This window comes from Rissa tridactyla, chromosome 6 (assembly GCF_028500815.1).
Source record: "Rissa tridactyla isolate bRisTri1 chromosome 6, bRisTri1.patW.cur.20221130, whole genome shotgun sequence".
Lineage (NCBI taxonomy): Eukaryota > Metazoa > Chordata > Aves > Charadriiformes > Laridae > Rissa > Rissa tridactyla.
This window is the reverse complement of record NC_071471.1, coordinates 70,714,367-70,740,660: the sequence shown is the minus strand read 5'-3', so window position 1 is coordinate 70,740,660 and position 26,294 is coordinate 70,714,367. Positions and strand designations below refer to the sequence as shown.

The 26,294-nt window shown below is 42.3% G+C and overlaps 1 protein-coding gene across 2 annotated transcripts in view; it reads right to left on the bottom strand.

Moving 5' to 3' along the window:
- Window positions 1–26,294, bottom strand: part of DOCK1 (dedicator of cytokinesis 1) — a 323,977-nt gene that overhangs the window by 50,732 nt on the left and 246,951 nt on the right. For both annotated transcript variants that reach the window (XM_054206749.1, XM_054206750.1), the window contains exons 34-38: window positions 17,076–17,161; window positions 16,733–16,889; window positions 13,870–13,910; window positions 12,472–12,562; window positions 8,474–8,593 (exon numbers count right to left, since the gene is read on the bottom strand). In XM_054206749.1, the coding sequence (XP_054062724.1) occupies window positions 8,474–8,593; window positions 12,472–12,562; window positions 13,870–13,910; window positions 16,733–16,889; window positions 17,076–17,161 (495 nt within the window). The remainder of the gene's footprint in view (window positions 1–8,473; window positions 8,594–12,471; window positions 12,563–13,869; window positions 13,911–16,732; window positions 16,890–17,075; window positions 17,162–26,294) is intronic.

Here is a 26,294-nt window from a genome sequence, read left to right as displayed (position 1 = left end):
GCCCCGGTGAAGCATGGAGACGGCTGCGGCTGCAACGAGCAGTCGGATGAAGGAGGGTTGAGCAAAAAGGCTGAACAGACGTTTCCCCACCACTCCCTGAAGACATTCGCCTTTGGGAACAAAGAGTTTTAGATGAAGCACCACAGCTTCCAAAGATGGTGGGAGCTGGACGATGGGGAGAAAGGAGAGGAACAGCACTCCTGGGGAAACCCTCATGCACACAATCCATTCCTGGTTCCATCCCACACAGACCCCCAGTCCCATCTGCTTTAACGCACTGTGTAAATACAAAATATTTTACCCCCCCAAAGCCCCCCGAAAACCAGAAGTCCCCCAAAACACACTAACGAAATCCCACCACTCAAAGGCCAAAATCAATGTTGGGTGAGTTTTGTCTATTGATCTGCAAGTTGAAATCACGTTTCTTCATATATCAGGAAAATTTGGGAAAAAATAAAGACTTTCAGGAAAATCCCTAGTTCTAGATGCTAAAATACAAAGAAGAGCAAAACATTAATGGTTCATACAACTGTCAGTATGACCAAAACTGCTGCCAGCACTGGCTGAGGAGCTGGGCAGAGCACAGCTACCTGTGATTTAGTGGCACAAACACCGGACCGGGACTTGGAATATCTTCTTTTTTTCCCTAGGAATTGGCAATTTGGAGCCCAGCCAGGCTGAACACTCAGTAAGCCTCCCGCACGCGTATCATGCCAATGCCACAAAAGCAAGATGTGGCTTGGGTCCCATCAGTTTGCTCTCCATTTGTGCTTCTCCCTGGAAATGAGGGGCCTATTTTCAATTTTCAAACCCAAGGATGGACTGAAAGATTGTCCTGGCAGACAGAGAGGGAAGGGATGGAAAGCAGCAGCCTGAAGAGGCGGGAGCAACTGATGGTGGAGATGAGGAGCTGCAAAAGCAAAAATAGTTACAAGAGACTGCAGGGAGAAAGGACAGAGAGTTTGAATCATAGAATGGTTGGAAGGGACCTTAAAGACCATCTAGTTCCAAATCCCCTGCCCTGGGCAGGGACACCTCCCACCAGCCCAGGTTGCGCAAAGCCCCATCCAACCTGGCCTTGGACCCCTCCAGGGATGGGGCAGCCACAACATCTCAAAGTAAGGGAGCGAAGTAAGAGAAAAGATGGGCCAGAAACTACACTGAGCAACAGAAAAGGAGCTTTTGAGTCCTAAAGAAAACAAATGGGCAGACGCTTGGGCAAACAGAGACTGAGCGGTGACCTACTTCAAGATAAAAAGGTGATGGACGCTCTCGAGGGGGAGAGCTTGGTACCTACATTAACTTCTCCTCTCATCTCCACATGATGTTCAACTCCTTCTCTTGATTTTTCTCATTTCTACAAGGCTCATAATATTGTTTATCTAGGGAAGAGGACTGGGATGAACATGAGTTACCTCATGTTTGTAAAGTGCCTTGAAGATGAAAAACACATCGGAGAGACTAATTACAATCACCATAATGAGGGATCACGTCTGCAGGAAATCACAAGGCAGTTTCTACACTCAGCAAGGCAATTTTTGCAAATGGAAGGATCAGAACGGTTTTATCCATATTATGTAACTAAACTAGAATAATGATACAGAGCATATTTTTATTTCTACACAGAAATTAACATGAGTTTAATAGTAAAGGCCTATTTGCAGAAAACAGAGGACATTTTCACACTCTAGGCTGAGTTAATTTTGACTCAGAAGAGCAATATGCTACCAATTTATAGAAACTGAACTAAAATTCAGTTGTTTGGTAACTCAGCAAGTGAAACCCTTCAAAATCACTGAACCTTTCTTCATTTTGACTGCCATTTTCTTTTTCTTCTTCTGCACATTTTCATTTCAAAGAGAACGGCGTTACCATAATCCTCCTTGTCCCAGTTCTCTGTTTGTGTGTTCCAGATTTAACCAGTCCCTCTCCAAACCCGAAGCACTTCTACTCTCTTTTCCATTGTGAAAATATTTATAGACGAGCTCAGGCAAACAGCTTTGGAGCTGAACGAGATTGGAAATAAATGGAAGCCTAAGTAATTTCAGATTTGCATCGACATTGTAAACAAACTCGTTCAGTTCTTCCCCTGAATCCCGGATAAGCACAGACATTGCGACGTGTTTCCAAAGCATGTCTGCCAACGAAAAGCACCGGCTCGGTGCTAAGGCTGTAGGGTCTTTAATGCAAACCAATTACACCTGGCTGTCAAGAGGAAGGGGATTCGGGATTAGTGGTGGGAGAGAGGAGGGGAGAAGAGGAGCTGAGGGGGGCTGAAGCACCCGTGTTGGTATTGCTCAGTGTGAGAGCCATCACGGTGTCACAGCCCATGGGTCACACCACAGCAAACCCGTCCTGGACTGTCACTGTCATCCATAGCACGGCAATGCCCACCAAAACTTCAAGAAGGACACGGAGCTGTTGGAGCGGGGCCAGAGGAGGCCCCGGAGATGATCAAAGGGCTGGAGCCCCTCTGCTGGGAGGACAGGCTGAGAGAGCTGGGGGGGTTCAGCCTGGAGAAGAGAAGGCTCCGGGGAGACCTTCCAGCCCCTTCCAGTCCCTAAAGCGGCTCCAGGAAAGACAGGGACAGACTTTTTAGTAGGGCCTGTTGCCATAGGACAGGGTCTAATGGTTTTAAACTAAAGGAGGGTAGATTTAGACCAGATAGAAGGAAGAAATTCTTTACTCTGAGGGAGGTGAAACACTGGCCCAGGTTGCCCAGAGAGGTGATTGATGCCCCATCCCTGGAAACATTCCAGGCCAGGGTGGACATGGCTCTGACCAACCTGGTCTGGTTGAAGATGTCCCTGCTCATGGCAGGGGGGTTGGACTAGATGGCGTTTAAAGGTCCCTTCCCACCCAAACAGTTCTATGATTCTAATCCCAGGCCTGTGCTGTCGAAGGCACTGCGTACACACCGATGCCTACAGGTAGCACGGCACTGCCACCAGTTAAATGACGACTTTAACAGAATTAAATCTTGGGTTTGATTTTTTTTCCCCTTCCCACCCTTGTCAGTTGAGACTGTAAACATGCCAGAGCTGCATTTCTGTTGCCCTTCCTCAGCCTGATCAAACCCATTAGATCCTGAATATAAACATTAATAATGAATTTTATAAATGTTTCAGAGCCTAAAAAAATGAATCCTCAAATTAACTATGATATAGATATATCTCCAATATACATGCAGTAATCGCACAACCCTAGCATTCTTCCATTCTAATATCCTATCTGTAGGTGAGGATGAACAGGAAAAACCTAGATGATTATGAACATTTGTTTCTGGCTTAAATTACTGTAATTACTTCAAAAATTCTTTAAAAGTTAGTTTACAAGTTATACTGCTCATATTTTGTCACATTATTTTTAATGGAACACTTTCGGGTACAAGTAAGAGATAGAACTACTCTTTTTCTATCATACCGCAAATACATGATAAAAGCGCATTACCACGGGAGAAGATTCTTTCAATTTTTGCCAGCCTCTAACCTGGCCCCTCTCCAGCCGAGGAGGGACCTGACTAAGAGAAAAGCATCACCTTTTTGTTGCTACTACCTCTTAAAAACCCCTCTCCGCTCCAACATCTCTGTTTTGAAATCCAATTGTCTGGTTCAATCCTCTGAAGATTCAATCCACCGAAGGTTCAATCCTCCAAAAAACTTGTACTATAAGACTCAATCTGTAAAATGTCAAGTTTCCTGAACTCTGGAGGTCCATGAGTCCATTAACCACCTGGCTCGTCCCCGGGCCGTTTGTGCAGCTGGACCACAACATCTGCAACGGCCCCGAAAACAAAACCCAAACCGGTCGTCTTTCCAACGTCGTAACAGAAACAGGAACTGTGTGTTTAAAACCCCCTGCAAAACCCTCCGAAAATTTTCTCTGTTTACTACGGAGCAAATTTATTCAGGTGAGGACAGCACGGCTGTGGCAATGGATCCTGATAAATTATATCTATATTCTTGAAGGTCAATAACTCCCAATCTGCTGCCTCGCAGATTTCCTGCCTTGGAAGGTTTCCCAGGTTTGCCCAAGACATGGCAGGTCTTCTGGAGGAATGAGCCGTACGGGGAGCTACTACACAGGATTTGTACGATGTACAACTCACTAATGTGAGAAACAATTTATCCGGAGAGTGCACCAGAGAGAGAGGCTGGCGACAGTGGAAGGAAAATACTTCTTTTATACCAAAGGCATAAGAAAAATGTGTATAGTCTAAATTCAGTTGTGTAGACACAAACTGCAAATTGTTATGGGAAAGACTTTGAGGATGCAGAAGGAGATCCTTTTAGGGAAAACCTAGCAATGTAATTTATTTTTGAAGCTGGATCGCTTGCTGCCCAGAAAGAACTGCAGCATCCAATTTAGTTTTTGAGGTTCTTCAATAGCAGTAAAAGAGGATCTTAGGATATTTCTCAGCTCCCGCTGAGTTAACCGTCAGTAAAAATGAAATAATCTAGGATAAGAGTATCATTGTGCAATGTTCTGATGTATGAAGCACATTCCAAGCTGTTTAAATTTCAGATAGTGTTAATTAACCAACACGTAAGCTTAATATTTTAAATAAAATGTTAAAACACAGTACTTCTCTATTGCTAGTATTGCATTCAAGATGTGTAAGATCGAGCCATGGCTGGAAACCCTTTAAAACAACTTGCTGTATTCATTTGGAACGTGGTCAAACGCTGTATCTTTGCTCTCTGAAGACTGTCTCCATCTTTCACAGCTCTCAGGACAGGCTTATGATCTGGGATATGAGCTGGACACGAGCCTCGCGCTGATTTTTGGCAAACCGGTGAATTTCACCACTATCTTGTTAAATGGAAGAAAAAGCCATTTGATACCATCCCGTGAGCCGGAAAAAAGACATTTTAAGCCAAAGCATGGCTGGGTAGCTTCAAATACATACTGGGTAGTTTCAAATATTTTGTGGTTTGTGGCTCCAGTAAAACAGCAGAAGGTTTTTTGGAGGGAGGGTGGGGAGGAAGGAAGAGCAGTAATAAATGAGCAGCATGCATTTATTTATTTTTTTTCTCCCCGGAACCAACGCTTTCAATTTATGAAGGAGCAGCAGAAAACGCGTACTGATTTATAGACTGCGGCATCCACCGGGAAACGTGAAACACGTTGCGGTTTGTACGTTTTACCGAGCAGGAATAAGAGCGCTGCTGCTTCCTTTACGGCTCCAGAGGCCAGTCAAGCCTGTTTAAAGATGATATCTTATCTTCATCAAGGACGCCGAGTAATTCCTGGCTTTAGCAGTTCATTAGCACTGACTAACATCAACGGCTTCACACCGGCAAAATTTCACCCCCTTCCCTCATCACTTTATTACCACCACTATTTTTCCTTCTCATCCCGAGATACTCTCACCTCCCAATTTTCAGGAAAGCCCTCGGATTAAGGGCTTTGTTGAAAATTACAAAGCTTCGGCAAAACACAGAAAGAGCAAACACTTCAGAGCAGTTCAAAGGATGGGTGAGACCGCCGTGGTAAGCGTGAGGATAAGGCTTCCGAGGGCAAAAGCCAAGAGAGATGGAGATGAGACTTGGAAGTGCAACACAGCGAAGAATAATAATCTAGGAGAGAAAACCAGGGAAACCTGGAAGCAACAACATTTCACTTTGGAAACAAGGAGCTTAGAAGAGTAATGAAAATATTACTAATAAGGAACCAAATCCATAAAGTAGAACAGCTGCAAAATGCAGAAGTTGTATCTGAAAATGCCAACGCACTAAAGGTGAAAGGTGTACGTCAGCTCTACAGGAGATTGGTTTTAGGACCAAAAGGCAAATGTAAGTAAAAAAGCAAGCTTCCTAAGAATAATATGTTAAAAAATAAAAATCAAAACGAGGAATCTTAAATGGATATCGAACTACAGACAACAGGACTATTCACGGTGAAGGCTAGTACTTTGTTCTCAGTCCAAATGAGACGCCCACACTCCTGCTTTCAGTGCAAGCCCACACTCCGCATTATTAAATTACAAATTTCTCAGGCTCTTCTGGTCTAGAAGCGAGAGGTCCACTCCATTCCAGTCTGTGGAATTCTGGATTCTAAATTAATCTCGCCATGAATGCTAATATTTAAGGATTAAGCCTCATGGTTGGTCTTCACTTGAAAAGTGCACTGTGCCTATCTCTTGGGAAATCACTCTGCTAAGACAAAGGGATCGTGATTTTTGAGAGGCTGAACTACACCATCCTTTAAAAGAAAAAAAAGCGCCAAAGTTTTCAAACAAAATGCCACCTTTTAGGAAATCCATCTCCTCCATTTCTTCTACATAATGTTTCTAACCGTGTTGACCTCCCCTCTCAAGCCCACCGCTCCCGTCAGGCAGGCCGGAGTGGAAGAGGCACAGTCTCACAACAACTTTAAAACAAAACTCCCGAGCTCTGTAAGAGACATAGCTGGGTAATTATGGTTAAAAAAAAAGACAAATTGGTTAGTGTATTGGTACAGCCTTCTAAAAATGCCCAGCAAATACTGCTTCAGATGCGTCACTGATCATGGGACGGCACAGTTAAAGTAGCTGCTGGACTACATCTGCAAACCGCATAGGTAAATGTAAGCAGTTGATTTAACCTAACTTCAGAACATCCCAAATGAGAGGATTAACTTAATTCTACGGTGGAAACCTCAACTTTGAGCTTCCTGACATTTGAAAATTCATGTAAGACGCTTATATTCTCAGGGTATATTGATTTTTTTTTTTTTTCCTTTTCATTGAAAAATACGAAAATTTATCACCGACTGGAGCGATCAGAAAATGAGAGAAGACACACCTGTAACTAGGAAAGAGTGCTCGAAAATGAATTATCTCCTCACACACCTGAAAAAGCCACACGGGAGTCCTGTGATTTGAGTTATGCAAAGGAATAGGAATAAGTGATCACGGCGGCCCCTTCGATATCACTGTTCACTAAGAATTTTTAAAATAACGAAGATTCAGTTGTTTAACCTAACTATGAGGGAAAGGGGAAAACCACAGCCTTTTCAGCGCTGTTTCTTTTGAAAGCAGGCAGGGCCTTCTCTAGCTGTAAAATCTGAAAAAATGCAGAAGGGTTATTCAGTCTAACCACAGTCGAGCGCGGATGCCGTGCTGGGTAATGGGGCGCAGGCTGAAAAGTGAGCAGCAGGTATTTTGCCTGCTGTTTATATAAACAGCTCATTAGCGCTATCAGCAGAAATGGGTGGGTACGACTTGAAGACAGACTGTTTTCAATATAGATTATAAGACGCTGCAGCTTTTTATTTACAGCTAAAACGCCCTGGCCTGGTGCTCAGAAGAACAATTCCCACCGCCTGTGGACTAGCACCATAAAAGACTAACTGTGAAGCCATAAAGACGTAAAACGACAAAATAAAAACAAGCGACTTCTGGCTTTTCCTTTCCAGAGAGGAATGTAATATTAAAATATACTTTTAAAGCGGCTACGACCCTAATTCTAACAAGGTTCTCCTTACCCACTGTTAAAGGGTTAGTAAAAGCTTTTTGGGTAGCAGGAACGTGCTGTGGAAGCCAATGCTGCCCACTGCAGAAGCTCCAAGGCACCCACACAAGCCCCACGCTGCCTCTTTGGGTGGCCCGGCTCTATCTCAATCTGGAATTACAACGTTTTTACCATCATTTATTAACAACTTCTAAATACCGCATTCAAATAAGGCATAAAATTTGACCCTTTAAGCAAAGCTTATATCGAAACACTAATCTGATTCTGCTAAAAACTTACTTGGAAAACATGAGCTGGTTTGAAAGTATTCTAGTTCTACGAGAAAATGACATTTCTGTTTGCACTACATTTATGCAACAAGGATTGCTTTTAAAAACCGAAGTACGCGTTCCTGAAATATTAGACAAAGAGGTTTCTACTTCTATATTTAAACATTTTGTGCATGAAATATCCAAACACTGGCACACCCCCACATCTCCCAAGTTGAACCCCCCTCACCTCTGTGGACAGGTAACAGCAGCCCTCTCCCCTTCCCACCACGCAATGCCAAAGGCAAATTCATCTTGCAATAAAAGATGCAACTGCAGCGAAACATCTTCATCTGAGAATATTTCTGCCTTCTTATGATACGAATCACAGACATCCATTCTCTGAGGGAATTATTTTGCGTACACGAGAAAAAGCAAGGGTAGCTGAAGGATTGCATTCGCTATTGCAATTGCTGGAAAAAGTCAGTCCCCCACATTACACGCATCGCTTTTTTATTTTCCCTGTGGCATCATATGCACCCTTAACACAGCAGTTATAAATGTACCATTGATTTTTTTTTTTTTTTTTTTTTTAGTATTATTATCTTTAAGCGCTAGCCGGTGGACCGTTTACATAAAGCACTCCAAATAACTCGTAGCAAGTTTAAAGCTCCCCGAAGGTCACTTGATGCAAACCATGTTTACTATTCAACTTGTAAGTTAGAGAGAAAAGCAATGAAACGTATTTGTATTTTTTTCATCCCTTTTTACCTTGCCCTTGTCAAAGTAATGGATAATTTCTTGATATAGTTGATCTTTCAACTGTCCTTGAGTAGCAGCCTGGTATCCATCCCGCTGGGTAAGATGTGCTGCACACGCTTCTTCTGACCACTAAATCATGCAAGGAAGAGGGGAAAAGCGAAAGCAAATCAAAAGTTATGAAATATGTCAGTAAAATTAGGCTAAACAAACCACACATTTTTATCTAAAGAAGTGACACCACACCTAATGCACTAACAAAGATTTTTTTTTTTTGCAGTTGTGTACTTTGATTCCTTGGGCAGAAGGACCATTGATTCAACTGCTGTAACTGGAAGCCAATCACATCGATCAGCTGGAAGGAAGTTTCTTGAGGTGGGTTCTTCTCAGAGAGTTTGGTGACTTTGGCTCGCTGATGGGAACAACCTGCTGGATGCAGGTTTATGTTGAGAGAAGCCCCTGAAGGTCAGATACATCAATACAAACGGAAAGGACTGCGGGCACAGAAATTAAATGGCTAAAATTCATAGAGAATGTTTGGAGACATGGAAAAGCACAACTAAGTTTATACGGCCTGGCTGCAATTAGTAGCTCTTGCAGCAAATGCCGAATGGATGAGGAATAAGGCAAAGATACTAAATGAATTTTCCCTTCGACCTGAGAGGACCAAGTAAAAGCCCGATGGCTTTCTCCCTTGCACCACGAAGGGACAGATGCAACTGAAACCTCTGGACTCCAGCATTCGTATCACCTGTCCTTCTCCTCCCACTAATATTCCCTACAATCTACCCACGGATAATACAATACTGGAGCCTTTTCCCTAGACAGATGCTAATGCTGGAGCCCACCTTTCCATAGCTGCCTATTTTCATGAGGCTGGCAGGAAATTAATACCTGGGAGAGTCACAAACCTCTACCAGATCAAATCACAAACCTCCATTAAATCAAACGAAACTTCTCATAGATTAAAAAAAAAGACAGGGACAGGAGCTCCAATAGGACTTGTTGCCTTAAGAAACCAAGTTCAAAAATTAAATTAATTAAAGAGCTTTTCACTTTCTTCTCTGAAAATCAAAGTTACTATAGAAGGAGAACGGCCCACAGAGATAGAATAGTGTAACTTTTGGAAAAGAAGAAATTCAACCAAAGATCAGCAACTCAGATTTATTGACAGAATTGCTGTTCCATCATCCAGTTTTACCTACTATACGTTGTTAAAGTTCACCCAGTTACTTAATTTGGCCAGAACGTTTGTGTTTGCCTAAGGCAGACAACTTTGACAACTTTGTACCGCAAAGCCGTGTTTCTGAGCAGCACAAACGTCACCCAGTCTGCAATGCTACGGCATTTTTTTCAACCTACGAAGAGCCGCAATCTTCTGTTAGTTTGGAACACCTTAATTTTGACTAAATGGGTTAAAAAATAAAACTCTCTTTTGTTAAGCGTGCTTCATCAGCTTGCAGGGATCCGGAGAAAAAGATGGTGTCTCTCTCTCCGCAGAGCCAGCCTTCTCACAAATATAAAGGTGAGATTCTCCAGAATTCTCAGGCTTGACCTAAACGTGATCCCATTAAAATCACCGTGAGGAAATACATGCCAATGACGAGCGTCATTGAAAATCCTCTCCTCAAGGTTTGAGAAAAAAAAACTCCATTGCTTGAAGTTACAGACACCACAATTTTGCTGCTTCTCAAGCGACACTGAGCTCCTCCATCCACTGCTGACTACTGGTAGTAACAGGACAGTGTGTTAGACAGATCGATACACTTCTATAATAAAATAATTCCAAACTACAACGTAATTATATTTATAAACAACCATCCACTTAGTGATGAAAACCTGTGATAAATATTACCCTTATATTTGCCATCTTGTATCGATTTGCATTAGAAGAAAAGAAAACTGGATTTTTGTTTCCAGTAAATTAAAGGAGTGCATTAAGATACTCATCTGGTCTCTGCAGACATTCTGTAAGAAACACTAAAATTGGCTAAACTCTAATGTAAGCTCACATACAGCATATTGACCAACAAGTCCAAGCTGTAACAGGTAAAAGTTTGAATGACATTTTACAGCATGGTTCATTCCATCGTTTTTCCAGGAAAGGCAGCACCTGTGGAAGGGAATGAACACTTGATCCTCTCTAAAAGGCTCGTTCACGTGAAGCGTGATGAGGAGGAATTACACAATTTGGCAGTCCTGTTTTACGTCCCTCGAGGGAACAAGAGCCATCTTTAGAGCCAGATTCAGCGAGTTACTTCTACCCGCAGGCGACCGTGGGCAGCCGTCTGCGGGACCGAAGGTGTCAGGGCCGTCTCCGCATGTCTTTGCCCCCCACCGACACCTCTGGGCACAGACAATGTCATTCCCAAAGAAATGACTGCATCCAGCAGGCTGCGTCCAACAACTGCCCCGGCTTTTAGTAACGAATAAAGGTATTGCTACAGTGCTTTTGCACTCCACATGAATCTTACTGATGTCTTCTTGGGTAATAACCCTCTGTTTATTTTTAAATACAGTAAATGCATTTCAGAGTGTCTTAATTTAAACTGCACATGTACGCTCTGCATCATATTTAGTCTCATTACAGCTTGGATGCAGTTTATTTGGTTTTGAGGTACGAATAATTCTCAGCGCATCCGTTAGAAGCATTTCATTTAACACCTTCCACTTCCCAGCTTCTCAAAACAGATATTTTATACCCGCATTTCGCTTGGGATTGCTTAGATTAAATCAAGGATTGCTAAGAACAATTCGCTGCTTAGAATGAGATAATATCCCTCTACGAAACAGGGCCCCATTAGCACAGTTTCTGTAGTAATACCAAAGGCTTGCAATAATACCGAAGGTTGCACACACTCGCCATAGAAATAGGTTATTTCTCACGAAATATTTCTCTGAAATAGAATATTATTTATTATTCTGTCCCTGACCCAGACCCATACGACCACGGGTGCTACCATCCTTGATGGGAGCAGAAAGAGACCCAGGTCTCCTGGAGAAATAAAGATTTCCCTGTGGGTGAGGTGTGAGGAAGAAGAATGGGACCAAAGCAAATGCTTGAGAAAATACTAACTCTTATCAAATTCAGATTTTTACTTTTTCTATTGACTACTTTTTAAAATTAAAACATAAACCCCCTTGCTAGTGATTTGGTGATGACTAGGCTACATTAAACAAGCGATTTCATGACACAAGTGTCTGCTGTGAAGCGCAGCATCCTTCCATACGGTCCCGCCGGGAATGGGGTTGGCTCACGCTGCACATTAGTGCCACAATCACCTAAAACGAGATGTTAGGGACAACACCATCTATGCAGAAAGTCTTCAGTGAGATTAATGCTTATGAAATACGGCTTCGTTACATTTCTGACTGACACTGCGCAGTGTTAAAAACTCACGTGCTTTATTTACGTGTACTTTGTATAGATGACATTTCATTTATATATATTGCAGGTTACACCAAAACGTTCCCTGAAGAATAACAAGATGGTTACGCCTCTTAAATGTGCTATGAACTGTGTAACACTGCGTTAAAATTACACGTACCTTTTAAAGACATGTACTTGGAAAGGAGACCATTTGAATCTCTCTAATTTTCCGAAATCAAAACTGAATCTACAGATACCCAGGAGCACTGGAGGACAGTCTCCAGCACTCCCTCGTATTGCCTTTGCAAAAACAATTCTGGGGAGACCTGATTTATTCAAATACGTGTTTAGACGCATTACATCATTTTGATAATTAAAAGAAATTCAAATAACAGCTTTGCAATTTATAACTTGCAGTCTTGACTTGACTTATTTCAGCTGAAGATGAGTAAAGCACGCCCTGGCACACACAGACGGCAGAGAGCTGCTTTTACACGCACTAAAGAGAAAACTGACCTAAGAAGCAGCCCCTAGTCGACAATCGGTTTGAAGTGGAGATGTTCTAAAGGCCGACAAGCAATGCCGCGAGTGGTTACTGCTCAGATGGTTTTCAAATCGCGCAATGTGTTTTGGTGCTCACCTTAAGCAGCTTCGCATGCAGAAGCAACGTGTAGGCAGCTTCCGTATAGTTATCGCATTCTTTGTGCAGGTCACACAGCTTGTACAAATACCTGCAAGTAATAAAAACAGTGGTTCTAAAAAAAGGTTGGTTCTTAAACGTTACTAAATAACTTATTTTGAAGACTAAAACAGTTCAACTCTATCTTCAAACAAGTAAATATATATGGGTTTAATTAAAGCTCGTATATCTGTGTGCAGACAACCTTTAGGACCATTTGCATCTCCGTTGTGGTTTTTTTTCCAATACAAATAAATGACTTGTGATGCCTAATGAATCCAACACGGGTTTTGCGCAAGAGATATTGCTGTAATTGTTATGGATACAGATATACGTCTTCTTCCTTAACTTCAGCATCATCACACCTCTGGAAGGGGATATTCTTCATTTGTTTGTTGGGTTTTTTCAGTGACAATTTAAAAAGAAAAAAAAACAACAGAAAACTATTAAAATGACTTTTTGAAAAAGCCGAAGAAAATACAGAACTTTGATATTCATTATGACACGTTGTAAGTTTGTCAACAGAATTAGGAATTTGGGTGGGGGTTGACAGTGAGAGACAATTTGTCTATAAAGAGATGCTGAATAGGGCAGACCTACGACTCAGAACTTCACGTTTGTCCACAGTTATCAATCCTGCCTTTTTCTGGATTTTATTTTCTTTTTGCAAATTAATAAAGCAATCACTAAAACCAGTTAAGCAACAGGAAGCGAATTCACAAATGAAAATTCTTCCAAAAAGGTAATAAGCACCTGAGAATGAATTCATGAATAATATTTAGACACCTAAAATAGCAGTAAAAACACAAGCTTCATCATTTTAGCACAACGGTCTAGCCAATTTTAAGCCAAAGTACAAATAGACGACCAGGAACCCTGAGGTTTACAAAAAGCACAACACCACATTTCCGTTTCGACTTTGCGTGAAAATAGATTTTGAAAGGTTCCTAAAAGCTTTAAATTTAAAATAAGTATCAGTCTTGGTATTATTTAATAGCCCTTTTTACCCCAAGTCACATATTTTATACCTCACCAGGAAGTGAAATTATTTCTTCGCTCAGTTTTCTTTTGACTTGCTTATTTTTCTCACGTGACAACACTCAGGAGCATTTCAGTGTTCATCACAATATAGCTGCAGGAGGTGGAGAAGGGGGACAACAACAATCTCACGACTAATTTCTAATGCTCACTGTTCTCACTGAAGATAAGCCCTTGAATAAACTTTAGGTTCAGAAAAGGTATGGTTTTTCATTACTTTTTATCCTCCGGCCCCCAAGTGACTGCTTAATATGAACTTAATTTTCTCCAATTACACTACAGCAAGTCAAGCAGAGTTTGTCACTGGTGGTGTTTACAAACCTTATGTACATTTCTTCTCTCTCAATCTCCTTGTAGAAATTCTGCAAAACAACATAATTTTGTTACGAAGTCTTTGATTTCACAGCCTGGAATGCACACAGAACATGCTCGAAATTAAAAATTCATAATTGCGTAACATCAACCTCAAAACCGCAAAATGAAATTTGCCTCTAGACATGGAGCACAACTTATTTAACTTATAAAGTCTAATGCTGTGATGTTTCATGATGTAGCGTATTAGGGCTTATGTCTCATTGCAAAGGTTAAGAATTTGCAAGAATAGTACTGCTAGAAATTTGCTTCTGGCATTTGCAAGTCACACATCATTAACCATTTTCAGTTGAAATTTCGTAATATACAAAACCGTAATTTTTAAGCAACAGTTGTTCTATGGATTTAAAACTCCGAGCCTTAGTTGAGCAATACATCATCTGCCCTTGAATTCTAACAGTTTCTGTGGAAATAAAAAGTTAGATTAGTGTTATTTATCTGGTTTCATAAGCCACACATTATCATCACCCTCTTCAGAAATGTCTGAATGCCTCCGGTCTTGAGATAAACTAGTTAACACTACAAATATTGTAAATGCGAGATATGATAAATTGAGCGAGATATTAAAGGCATTTCTGAATCTAATTTAGAGTTTCCCTTCAAAAGTTAAAATACATCTAAGAAAACAAAATACAAAGAAATTTCTCCCTCACCAAATTACAATGATGTTTCAATGCTAAATTAAACCAGTCTTGAGTAGCCACTACTAGATGGCCAAGCCCAGTACTAACAGATGCACAAGGCCTTCAAAGAGAACTGAAATACAAGACAGAATCCACATACCGGAGTTGGAAATGACGGATTATTCAGTGGATATACCATTCTAGTTGAGTAACTGCTCACTGGTTTTGAGTTCAACTCAAAAGACAAACTGAACCACATGGAAAATGTCTGCTGGTTTTTTTAGTTGTGTTTTGTTTGGTTTTTTGAAGTAGAAGAGATTTCTGAGTTTGGTGGATCAACAACGTAAACCCATTTTACCCTAATATTGCTGACAGCTCCTCTGCCCTTCTGATGGAACTCCAGAAGCAACATCCAACCAAACAAACCGGGAAGAGGCTTGGGCAGCAGGTTGGCACTGACACAAGTGACATTTACTACAGTCCCCTCTCCCCCAGAACGCCGTCCCTGCTTCTGCCCCATCTTTGGGTGCAGGTTCCCAGGTCCCCTTCGTGCCATGCTGGCCCACACACTGGTGGCCCTGCCGCGAACGGGCCCACAAACTGTTGGGGATGAAAAATAACTGGTGTGGAAGAGTGTGAGCTTTCAGCAAGATCCTTCCTGGGATCTGCTCTGCTCCCTTGGTGGCATGTTTGCTTTCACCAGGATTGTCGGGAGCAGCAACAAGCAGCTGAAGGAACCGATAAGGTTTTCTTTTATATTTTTTTTTAACATCAGCACTGGCTTAAATGCCTATCAAAACCTCTGACTTAAACTATAGTCCATACAGACAAACTTAATCCTGTGAAAGCCTCTGCATCATTAAAGTCCCAATTAAGAACTCTTTGAGACCTCAGGTGGGAATTGTGCTGAGTATCAGCCCTGGGTTGGATTTTTGCAAAGGCATAAATTTCACTTCAGGTGCCGGGAGAATGATGAAAAGACTGAGTTGGCCCTAGAGGGCAAATGGGACTTTTTTTAAAGCGAAAGTTTTAAATCACGCCTACTGAAAAGGAAGGAAAGTTCTGCCCTGAGATGCTTTCCTGCATTTCCCGCAGACTTCGGCGGCCGGGCTGTGTGTGGATATCTCACGGTGCTTTAACCCGACAGCAGTAAATCGCCTACAAAATTTACCCTCTGCAAACACTCGAAAAATCCAGATGACAAAAATCAGCATCAGGAGATGCTGTTAGAGACACTGAGAGAAAACAGAACCAAGCCCCAAGTGTGCCATCGGTCCCCTGCCCTTGGTGTGGTGAGAATTAGCAGGAGGAGACTCCCAGTATTACGACGAAGGGAAGAAGAAATTAATTCACCTTCCGAAGGAAATTTCCCCAGTTTTATAAATTATTGTCATGTTTTAGAGCATATGGTGTATGTGATTTTTTATTTCCTACCTGGCCTGGTGTGAACTGGCAGGGGTTTCTAACTCAAATTCCATTTAATGTTGAGTCCTACTGGAAAAAATCAGATCTAGCCAGTACTATGTTTGGGGGTCTCTAAAATTTATTTTGGCATCGTTTTTCCATGTGCACTGATTTTATGCTAGTAAAATCCCACACACTAACGCTTCCACTGAAGAGCATGATGTGCGTGCTACGGGGACAACTCCTACTGCGTCCAGGTCTCGCCTAAACGGACACAGGTTTGCAGTATAGAGTTGGTACTCCAGAATTTCTGGAACTAAGAGGAGGAAATTTCACATCAGTAGGGAAAACAACCCCAGCTTTTTCTGCTGTGAATGAAACAGTAACACTCACATTTCTTCAGAAATTTAGAATATGGAAGCCGAGCAGTAAGCAGAATACAAATGGGATTGCAAATGCATGAAAATTTCGGTAATAAACCGTGTATTACTCCAGAGTTCTATATGTCAAAGTGTTTTTCTGAATAAAGTTGTTCATACATCAGTTGTAAATGTCAATGAACAGCCCTCAAAAATCAGGCCCTGAAACATTTCTTCTTAAATCTTTCCTCAGAATCAGCTAAAGAAGTAACCACCCATGTCTCCATAGATTCACTTTCATTAAAAAAGGAAAAAAAAAAACCCAAAGTATTTCAAACTTTCATGATAACCCCAACACGGATCTTTTGTTAAAGGTGTAAAATTAAGAATGCTGTAACCATTTCAGGCTGGCGACTTCTTGCTTACCAGCACGTTGACGGTACAGCTCATGCGGTTCTCCTTGTTCTCGTCGTGCATTATGGTCCTGTAGTCCAGCAACCTCTCCATCAAGCGGACAACAAGTTTCACGAAAGTTTCTCCGCTCTTAGCGAGGTATTTGTGTTTCCTGCAGTGCTCCAAGAGACTGAAAAACCAATTACATTCGCCTTGTTAATCACACCCAGAAAAAACCTTGACTCAGGTGCAATTTTAAATATTGTGCATCATTAACAGATTTTAATTATTTCTGGGCTACAAAGTTCATTGTAGTCTAATTGCTCTCCCTCCTGACTTTACTGTGACATAAATCTCGCCGCTGATCAACACTTACATTTTGTCAAATAACACTTTGTACTGTTCATCTCCTCTGCCTCCTTCCACTTCATGATCCAGTTTCGTGATGATCTCATTTTCAAACTATAATTAAACAAAGCAAGCGTAAATAATCAGATGGCAAATATTTCACTTTATTACTGTAGCCTCAATGGTTCACAGATTGGCTGGGTATCTCGGAGAGACGGTTAGCCACTATTTCAAAGCTTGATTGACTTTAAGAGATTGCAGTCTCTGGCATTAGGCTATCCATGATGATGGGCTGTCCTACAAGGACTTTTTTGCCGAAGAAATCATCGGTCATGTTGTTAAATGGCGTGTAAATATTTGCATTACGAAAAACTAAATAAGGAGATTAATGACAAGAATGAGGGCGGGGAAAAAGAGGACACAAAGCCAGGGACAGAATGTCCCCTGCAATAACGGTAATAGCAACAAAAGTAAAATGCAAAAAGTGCTGAAAGCTCTGTGAGAGAGGCCGTACAACACCGGAGGCTGGAGAACGCAGGCGGCTGCACATCCCAGCACCGCTCACATCCCCTCGCAGCACACAGACGTTGCCTCACAGTGGGGCCCAACTCAATTAACAAACCTGTTAATAAGTCACTGCAAAGGGGAAGGAAGTTGTTTCGAACAACTTAGGAGCAGTATTTTATTTGTACAATAATAAAAGAACGCAAATTAAGTGGGCATTAGAATATACTTTAAATGCAAAGTGTTTTTTTAATGATCACCCACGGTTTTACCTGTTGCTGTCACATCCCCTCGGGCCCAGGTTGGGAAGCAATGAGACCTGTGAGCGCAGGAAGGCTCACTCTGGGCCGGCTGCTACGTAACGAATTGGTCTAGTCATCTAATTCCTAATTCTTCATTAAATAAGCACAGACATCCACGCCATTAGTGACACAACCTATTGTCAAGACACCTGAGCAGAAGAGCCCGGGCGAGACGGGAGCCTGTGGCAGGGCCCTGGGAGCCCATTAATCAGAGTGGGCGGTTATTGACAGAATGGTTTTTCTACTGTCACTTGCTTAACTCTGCCGAGGAGAAGCAAAGGGCCACCTGCACAAGAACAAAGCCTACTAACTTTTTGTAAATGTCAAGAGATGTACTTTGCATCTGCAGTTAATATTAACGGCACATAATGTACGAACGAAAAAGGAATGGACTGTCTGTAGCTGCGTCTGCTTCCAGACCCAGGACGCCCTTCCACAACCGCCGGGCTCAGCCGCAGCCTACGGACCTGCTCCTGCACCTCTGTTCGAGCCACGAGCTTTCCTCCCACCTCTTGACTCGTACCAGTAAGATAGCAGCATTTCTTGTTTTTTATAAATTATTTCCACTGATCGAAATATCTACTTTAGTGACAACAGTATTAGCTCCTCTGTTAAAGCCATCAAACGCTGCCCCATCAGTAAAAGGGCTCTCTGGAACTGGAGAGGGCAGGCTTTTGGTGAAAGCCTGTAAGCAAAATTAGACTTTTGTTAATTAGAATCATAAAATTGTTTGGGTTGGAAGGGATGATTAAAGGCCATCTAGTCCAACCCCCCTGCCATGAGGAGGGACATCTTCAACTAGATCAGGTTGCTCAAAGCCCCGTCCAACCTGGCCTTGAACCCCTCCAGGGATGGGGCATCTGCCACCTCTCTGGGCAACCTGGGCCAGTGTTGGACCACACACAGCATAAAACATTTCTTCCTCATAGCTAGCCTAAATCTACCCTCTTTTAGTTTAAAACCGTTACCCCTCATCCTATCGTAACAAGCCCTGCTAAAATGTCTGTCCCCATCTTTCCTGTAGCCCCTTTTAGGTAATGGAAGGCCGCAATAGGGTCTTCCCGGAGCCTTCTCTTCTCCAGGCTGGACACCCCCAACTCTCTCAGCCTGTCCTCACAGCAGAGGGCCTCCAGCCATTGGATCACCTTCGTGGCCTCCTCTGGCCCTGCTCCAACAGGTCCATGTCCTTCTTGTGCTGAGGAGTCCAAAGCTTGACACAGCACTGCAGGTGAGGTCTCAGGAGAGCTGAGGAGAGGGGCAGAATCACCTCCCTCGCCCTGCTGGCCATGCTTCTTTCAGGATATGGTTGGCTTTCTGGGGTGCGAGTGCACATTGCTGGCTCATATCCAGCTTTTCATCCACCAGTATCCCCAAGTCTTTGTCAGCAGGGCTACTCTTTCACGGGGAACAACCGCAAGGAGGCAACAAGGACAACCTCAAAGACCGTTGCAGCAAAGGTCATGTGCTAAAGATGTAGGTGATATCTATGCCAAAAGCAAAAATCACAATCTACGTCCCAGGAGGAAAAAAAGTCCCTGCAGAGAGCCCATGTTCTTCTCAGCATTAACTGTAGTAATGTTCACTGCATGTTCCTACCTTCAGATGCAACCCCAGACTTTCGGTCCTCTGCATTTGAATTGAGAAATTTATTTTTACGCGCTCTCTGGTAGCCCCCCAGAATTCTGTTACAAACAGAGAAAATGCCCTCTGCTCTGAGCTCAGTGACGACAAGCTACCATGATGAATGACGGCAGAAAAAGTCCTGCTCTCTTACCACTCGGAGCAAATTCAGGGTACAGTCTAACAACGTGAGCCGTCAGGAAACCTGAACTACAGACTGTATCACGAATACAGCGGTAAAATCAACCAAATACCCAACCAACAGTTATTCTACCATAAAACAATTTTTATTATTATGCGACACTCTTTTAAAGATGAAAACCCCAAACCTCGGATTAAAACACTTCAAAGGTGCTTCAAACGATCCACAAAACGCCAGAAACACTGGCTAGAAGAGACCTTGAAGGTCATTTCGTCCAACCTCCCAGGTGATGCAGGATCATTGCCAATAGTAGATCAGACCAGCTGTGACTTGCTTCGCCAAGCACTGAACATCTCCATGGATGGACAATTACACAGCCTCTCTGGGCAACCTGTTCCACTCCCTCACTACTTGCCTTGCGAAGAAATGAATGAAAAGTGAAGTGAAATAAGGGTTTTAATACAATGAATCCATTATTCAAAAAATGACAGGAAAATGGGAAAAGGAAGAATAATGCAACCCACCCCCTCTAAGAAGCAAACACAAGCTGAAACACGTTCCCGTAGTACAAGGACGTGTCAAGTAAACCACTGAGGCAACACAATGATGAAACAAAGAAGTCACAAAATTCATGTTCTTTAATGAGACCAGAAAGAAATTGACTTTCTATACCGATGTGAAAAATGACACTTGTTGCCAGCGTGAGCCCTTTAGGTGATATATTTTTTAGCAAGAGATTACTCATAAGAAGAAGAGCAATTACATTTGTCATACAGGATCTTGAGTATCTTCCTGATATCAATTTTACTTAGATTTCTGTAAATCTAGGCTTTGTTGGGCCATTTCCCTAATGGCCCTCTTGGGCTGAACAGAGATAGACTTGAGGCATTTCTGGGGTTTTAAGGACTATTAACAATATCTTTGCTCTTCAATCATTCTCGATACTTCTTGAGGAACCGATACGATGCAGATCATGCAAGCCAGACGACTAAACATTATTTCACACCGTTAAAATTCCTTCCACGATCTTTCCACAGGAGAAGGTTTCATCAACACAAGTTGAGGTTTATAGAGCTACTGTCTCCCACGATGGGAGTAAGAACGTGGTCTGGGAGCTGCACAAACTAATGGCTCTGGGACACCACATCTGGCATCCGTTGATAAAACCATAATTTTTCCTTTTCTCCCCCCCCCTTAAAGCATAAAATAGCACAAAGTAGTCCTGCAATTATTGTGATGGAATTTACTCTCAAGTGAAGAAGTGCCAAATTTTCCGTGTTTACTTTACGGCCAGTGACACTGGCTGAGGCTCCTTCTGGAGGCTGCGGGGGTATATCTGGCACCATCAATAAGCTGAGATTCCTGTCTTTCTGTTGACAGTGGGAGCTTGAGGGGTGATGTTAGGAAGATTACAGGAAATTATTATCAACTTTTCCTTACAGTTGATCGAGATCTCAGCTTCCCTTTAGGATGTGTGTTTGAACTTGAGGAAAGAGTATATCCAGTACCTCATCTGTCTGTTACAATCTCCCATCTGGAGAAAATAAATCAATGTAAGCTACCTAGTGTGTTCAAGTGTCAGCTCAAGTAATCGCTTTTGGTTTTAGGTTTACCTAAAGTGTGGTCGGGCTATATTTGTAGCACTGACTGACAATTTAATCTAGCTGTAGATGAGGAGGACTTTCAATCCTCCAAGCTGCTATAAATTTGTTTTGATACGGGATAATAATGGATTTGCCATATAAAGCTGAAGTGACAGATAACACCACTAGAAATTAGTCCTAACACAGAAATAGCACACAAGTACGGCAGAACTTTGTTCGAAGGCTGCTATGAACGTTGGTGGTAATTCCCACCAGTTTCATCTGTTCCCTTTCCTATTTCCCCACAGCGTTCTGGGAGGCAAACAGCCATTTAATACTTGGCGATTTTTGGAGGTCTCTAGACTTACTGCATTGCCTTTCTCCCTTGCTCGTCGGGTGGGGTGAGAGAGGAATATTCTCTAAATATTCCAATATTCTTGGAGAACCGATATTCTCCAAAAGGCCAGAAAACAAGAAAAACTTACACGTTTACATTTCAACCGCAGATAACTACAAATGTTACTTATTGAAATCAATCCTGTGTGTGGGATGACTCATTTGAATTTGCACGCTCTGTGGGATTACAGAGGAGAATCTGCAGCATCACAGAAACTTGGACAAGCCATCAACTTGTGTTCTCTCTGCAAATCCACAGCACAGGGAAAGGGCAGTTAACACAGGGCTCAGAAGTGGTAAAATGACTTAATAAGGAATTACGGGTTCTAAAAGTCAAAGGAGACTCAGATAAACTAGGTACTTCTCATTAAGGGGAATGATATCAATTTGAAATTCATTGATAGCCGACATGAAATTACACTGCAAGTAAAAATCCTGGTATGACCATCTCGATGATACTAGGTTTCATTGTTAAATGTTAGAAGTGAATTAAAAGGGTTTCCCCTTTATTTCTTCCGGTCTTTACTCATTTAATTCTCTTCACTACTTCAGCTGCACCCATGGTTTTGTTTAAGTAATCACAGGCATTATGCACTCACTTATTATGCATTTCTATATGATTCTGCATTATGCATTCATTGCTTATGTATTTCTATATCGGTTTTCTATCTTTTTGGCTATGGTTCCATTATCCTAAAGCGTCACTCCAGTTTGCAGAAAGCAGGACAGATGTGCTGCTGCATTTCTGGGGCTCTTTCCTCAGATCGTTACTTTTACACAACTCTAAGAGGGTAAGAACACATGCTGGAGCCTGTATGCTGATCTCGCTGACGCTAACGCCACCAGACACTGATGATTCCCCTTAGTAATGCTGTGCAGTCTGAGAACTAGACATATGGGGCTTCTAATTTCTTCTTGCTCGCTACTGCGGAGTGGGGGCGTGCACCTCTCAGATTCGCCTTCGAAGGATAAGGGTTCTTCCTTCCTTCCTACTTGATGAGAAATGTAATTATGCTGGGGAAGACAGGCTGGAGTAGTGCTTCTGACTCGGTCCCTTACCTTATTTTGCTAATAGGTTTTTTTTTTAATAGTAAGCTAGTTCTACTAATTACTTTGTGCCAGATCAGCTAAAAGAAATCATGTGATGATGCAGTGCCATGAGCCAGGGAGAACCTACCCAACCCCTCCTCCTGCCTCCTCCCACTTCCTCCACGCTCTCTTTTGGACCAGTTCCTGCACTGGCACCGCTCTATGAACTCGTTCAACTCAAAACAAGCAGAACGTTACCTCAGCAATGACACAGGTCCAGAAAAGGTAAGTTAAAAGTTCAGGGGAAGAAACAGGAGTGCTCGTAGGAAACGGAGCCAGAGCGAGCGACAGCTGGAAGGAACAGGCAGCAAAATCAAGAGGTTGGGTTTTTTTATGCTCCAAATTCCACACTTCAGCTGAATGATTGTTTCGTGATGAGCCTTCTCTCCTGCTGTCACCACGGGATCCATCACGCTCACCTGACCAGGCCTTGCACAATCCAACCAATTCTCTTTCATCGCTCCTGTGGCTCTGACATATTCCCTTTGATCTGGAGGGTTCGCGAGTAAAACAGGCAAAGGGAAAAAAGCCGAGCGGAGAAAGAGGCATTTTCTTCTATAGGGAGCTTCAGTCCCGCACTGACTTTAGTATCAGATTCATGCTTTGAGGTACAGGATACTTTGAAGCCTTATATAGGCTTCAAAGCACCTTAAGAGGGAGAGGACAAAAATGGGCAACTCCAGCTTTTAATTCAGTCGGCTTTTAATTTAGTTCCGTAAAAACCAGAGGAATTTCTGTTTTTTCTCAGGGCTATATATACTGGAAGAACAAAACCCCCCATTCTGTCTGTTACTGGTTTTACAGGCAAACCAATTCATACTGAAATTAAAACCGCCACGGGGAAAGCTGTCTGTTTGTAACACGAGCCATCACCGCAATAGAAGCTCTGCAAAAAATTTAAATTCCTCCCCCACAAATCATGAGGTTTATACATCTGCTGGAGAAGCAGAGCCAATCTAAACCCCTGTTGATGTGACTAATAAGGTTAGATAACTGGATTTCTGGCAGATGAGTTTAACAGCAGCCAGCCATTCAATGTTGAAGATCTCTTTGAAAGCAATGCTGGACAATGGTAATCGGTAGTTGCATATAGGTGACATAACGCAGTACGTTACACCGACACATTAAGTATGAAAGCTTGCCTAGGTACTGGTAATAGCTAAATTATTTTATAACTACTTCTATTACTTAAAGACAAAAGAGACAAAAAAGATGAGCTGGGAAGCTCCAGGCCTGGCAGGCCCACCTCAGTTCCTGAGGAAACCATGGAGCAAGCGCTCATGGAAGTCCAGCAAGGGAGAGAAGGGGATTGGGAAAAGCCAATATGGATTTATCAAGGGTAAATCACATCTGAGGAACCTGACTGCCCTCTGTGATGAAAGTATCTGCTCAGCGGATGAAGAGCTGCGGTTGCCACAACCTGAGCAATGCATTTGATACAGTCTCTCAAAACATTCTTGCTGGCAAGTTGGTAAGATACAGGCTGGACAGATGGACTACAAGGTGAGTGGGAAAAGTGGTGAAATTGCTGATCTCCAAGGGTGGTGGTTTCATGGCTTTGACAGTTGGAAAGACAGCCAACAAGAAACTGTGTGATATTTAAGAAAGAAAAACTTAAAAGTCCTGAATCTGGGATGGCACAGTTGCAAGCAGCAGTATAAGACACTCTGCTGGAAAGGACCTGGTGGGCAACAAGCTGAACATGAAGCAGCAACGTGCCCCTTCAGTGGAGGCAAAACGTGTCCCTGATTGCACCAACAAGAGCACAGCTAGAGAATCAACAGGATTATTCCACTTGTTGGGCTGGAATACTGCATCCAGCTTTGGTTCCCCCAGCTCAAAAAAGACATTGATAAATTGGAGATGGCCTAATTGAGGGCCACCAAGTTGAGCAAAGTGTTGGAGAACCTGGCCCGACGAATGGTTGAAGGAACTGGGTTTGTTCATCCTAGAGAAAAGCAGACTCAAGCCTTCCAAGACCTAAAAGGTGGTTATAGAGGAGATGGAGTTACTCTGTTTACAAGGGTGCACAGTGACAACACAAGCAGCAACGGGCACAAGTTGATTCAAGGAAATTCCATCTGCATAGAAGAAAAGTCTTGAACATTGGAACAGGTCACCCAGAGAAGTGGTGAAACCTCCCTCACTGGAAATACTGAGCTTCAGGTGGCCCCGGATAACCCAAACGCAGTTTGGACCCGATTACTTCCAGAGGTCTCATCCCAACTAGCCTGTCCTACAATTCTCTGCTTTTCACAAGCTGTGATCTTCATTCCCCAAAGACCACGCTGAAATACTCAGCAAACTATATAACTACATTATCTGCAAAACCGTAAACGGACAGATTGATTGTTCCCCGTTAGACATAACTGTTCACTCCAAACGGACCGAAAAAAAGGTTTATTACCTCCGCACCTGTCATATCAATGCTACGTCCATAAAGCAAGACGCTATACTGACACCAGAAATATATGTTGAGTATGTACCATCCAAGACATCCCTGACTTAAGCAGGAGGCATTTTTCTTCTCAAAAGGCAAAAAGAATTTGCGTGAAATATTTAAGACGTTCATTTATTAAAATCACCCAACTATTCCACGCAAAGCTGGTTTCCTTCTGTCGAGGAAATATAGGTCCATAAATTTAGCTATAAAGTTACCCTCGGATTTTTCATGATCCATATAATCATACAAATAAAAAATGACAAGCAACAAAAGAGAGCATCTGACAGGAAACTGTTTAAACGGCATCCCAGCAAGCATTTCAATCTTTACCGTATCATCGGAGTCAAACATATGAAAGAATGATTATGCAGTGATTAAGATGGATCCAAAATACAGTTCACAACCTTTCCACACACCATCCAGCACAAAACAAATCAAAGTAATAAAGCCGATGCCATTTCCCTTGCTTAAGTCTCGCCATACGGATATTCATTTACTCTGGCTACAGATTTATTAAGAGCTGGTTACGAATAATAGTTCACAAAGAAGTACGGAAAAGGGTAAGATTTTCATCCAAGAAAGATGAAATATAAAGGGAGATATATTTATTTGCCCTTTAAATGCCAATATAAAGGAAAAAAAGTAAACAACACATGAATTATTGCAAAATCCACAAGGTCGTATCCTGAACGGTTAGAAGTTTCACAGTGTGAAGGAGCTGCGTTGGCTTACACCATAGCCCGACCTGGCCTAACTAGTCTTACACTCAACCCGTAAGGCGAACTTTCGAGGGGAAGAAGGTCAAACGAATGATGTTGGGAAACTTTCTTTCATTCCACTTTTGTCTCAAAAGTTGATGCTATCAGGGTTAAGATTGTGGGTGCCTATTCAAAGACTTCCCTCAGCGTGTTAAAATAAAATAGAATAAAAATGCCACACTAGTATTTTGGATTTTGCAGTGTCTACTTGGCATAAGAAACACCGACACTGACTGGATAGCTTTTTTTCCCCTCTCCAAAATCCATCAAATGGTAGAGCATCCAAATTGTAAGATACTAGAGATGATAAACCCTTAAGGGTTATGGTTTCTTTTGCCACACTATCAGGCTTCCTTTATGTCCAATTTCACTCAGCAGCAGACTCCTTTTCTGAGTCACAGGGAAAATTT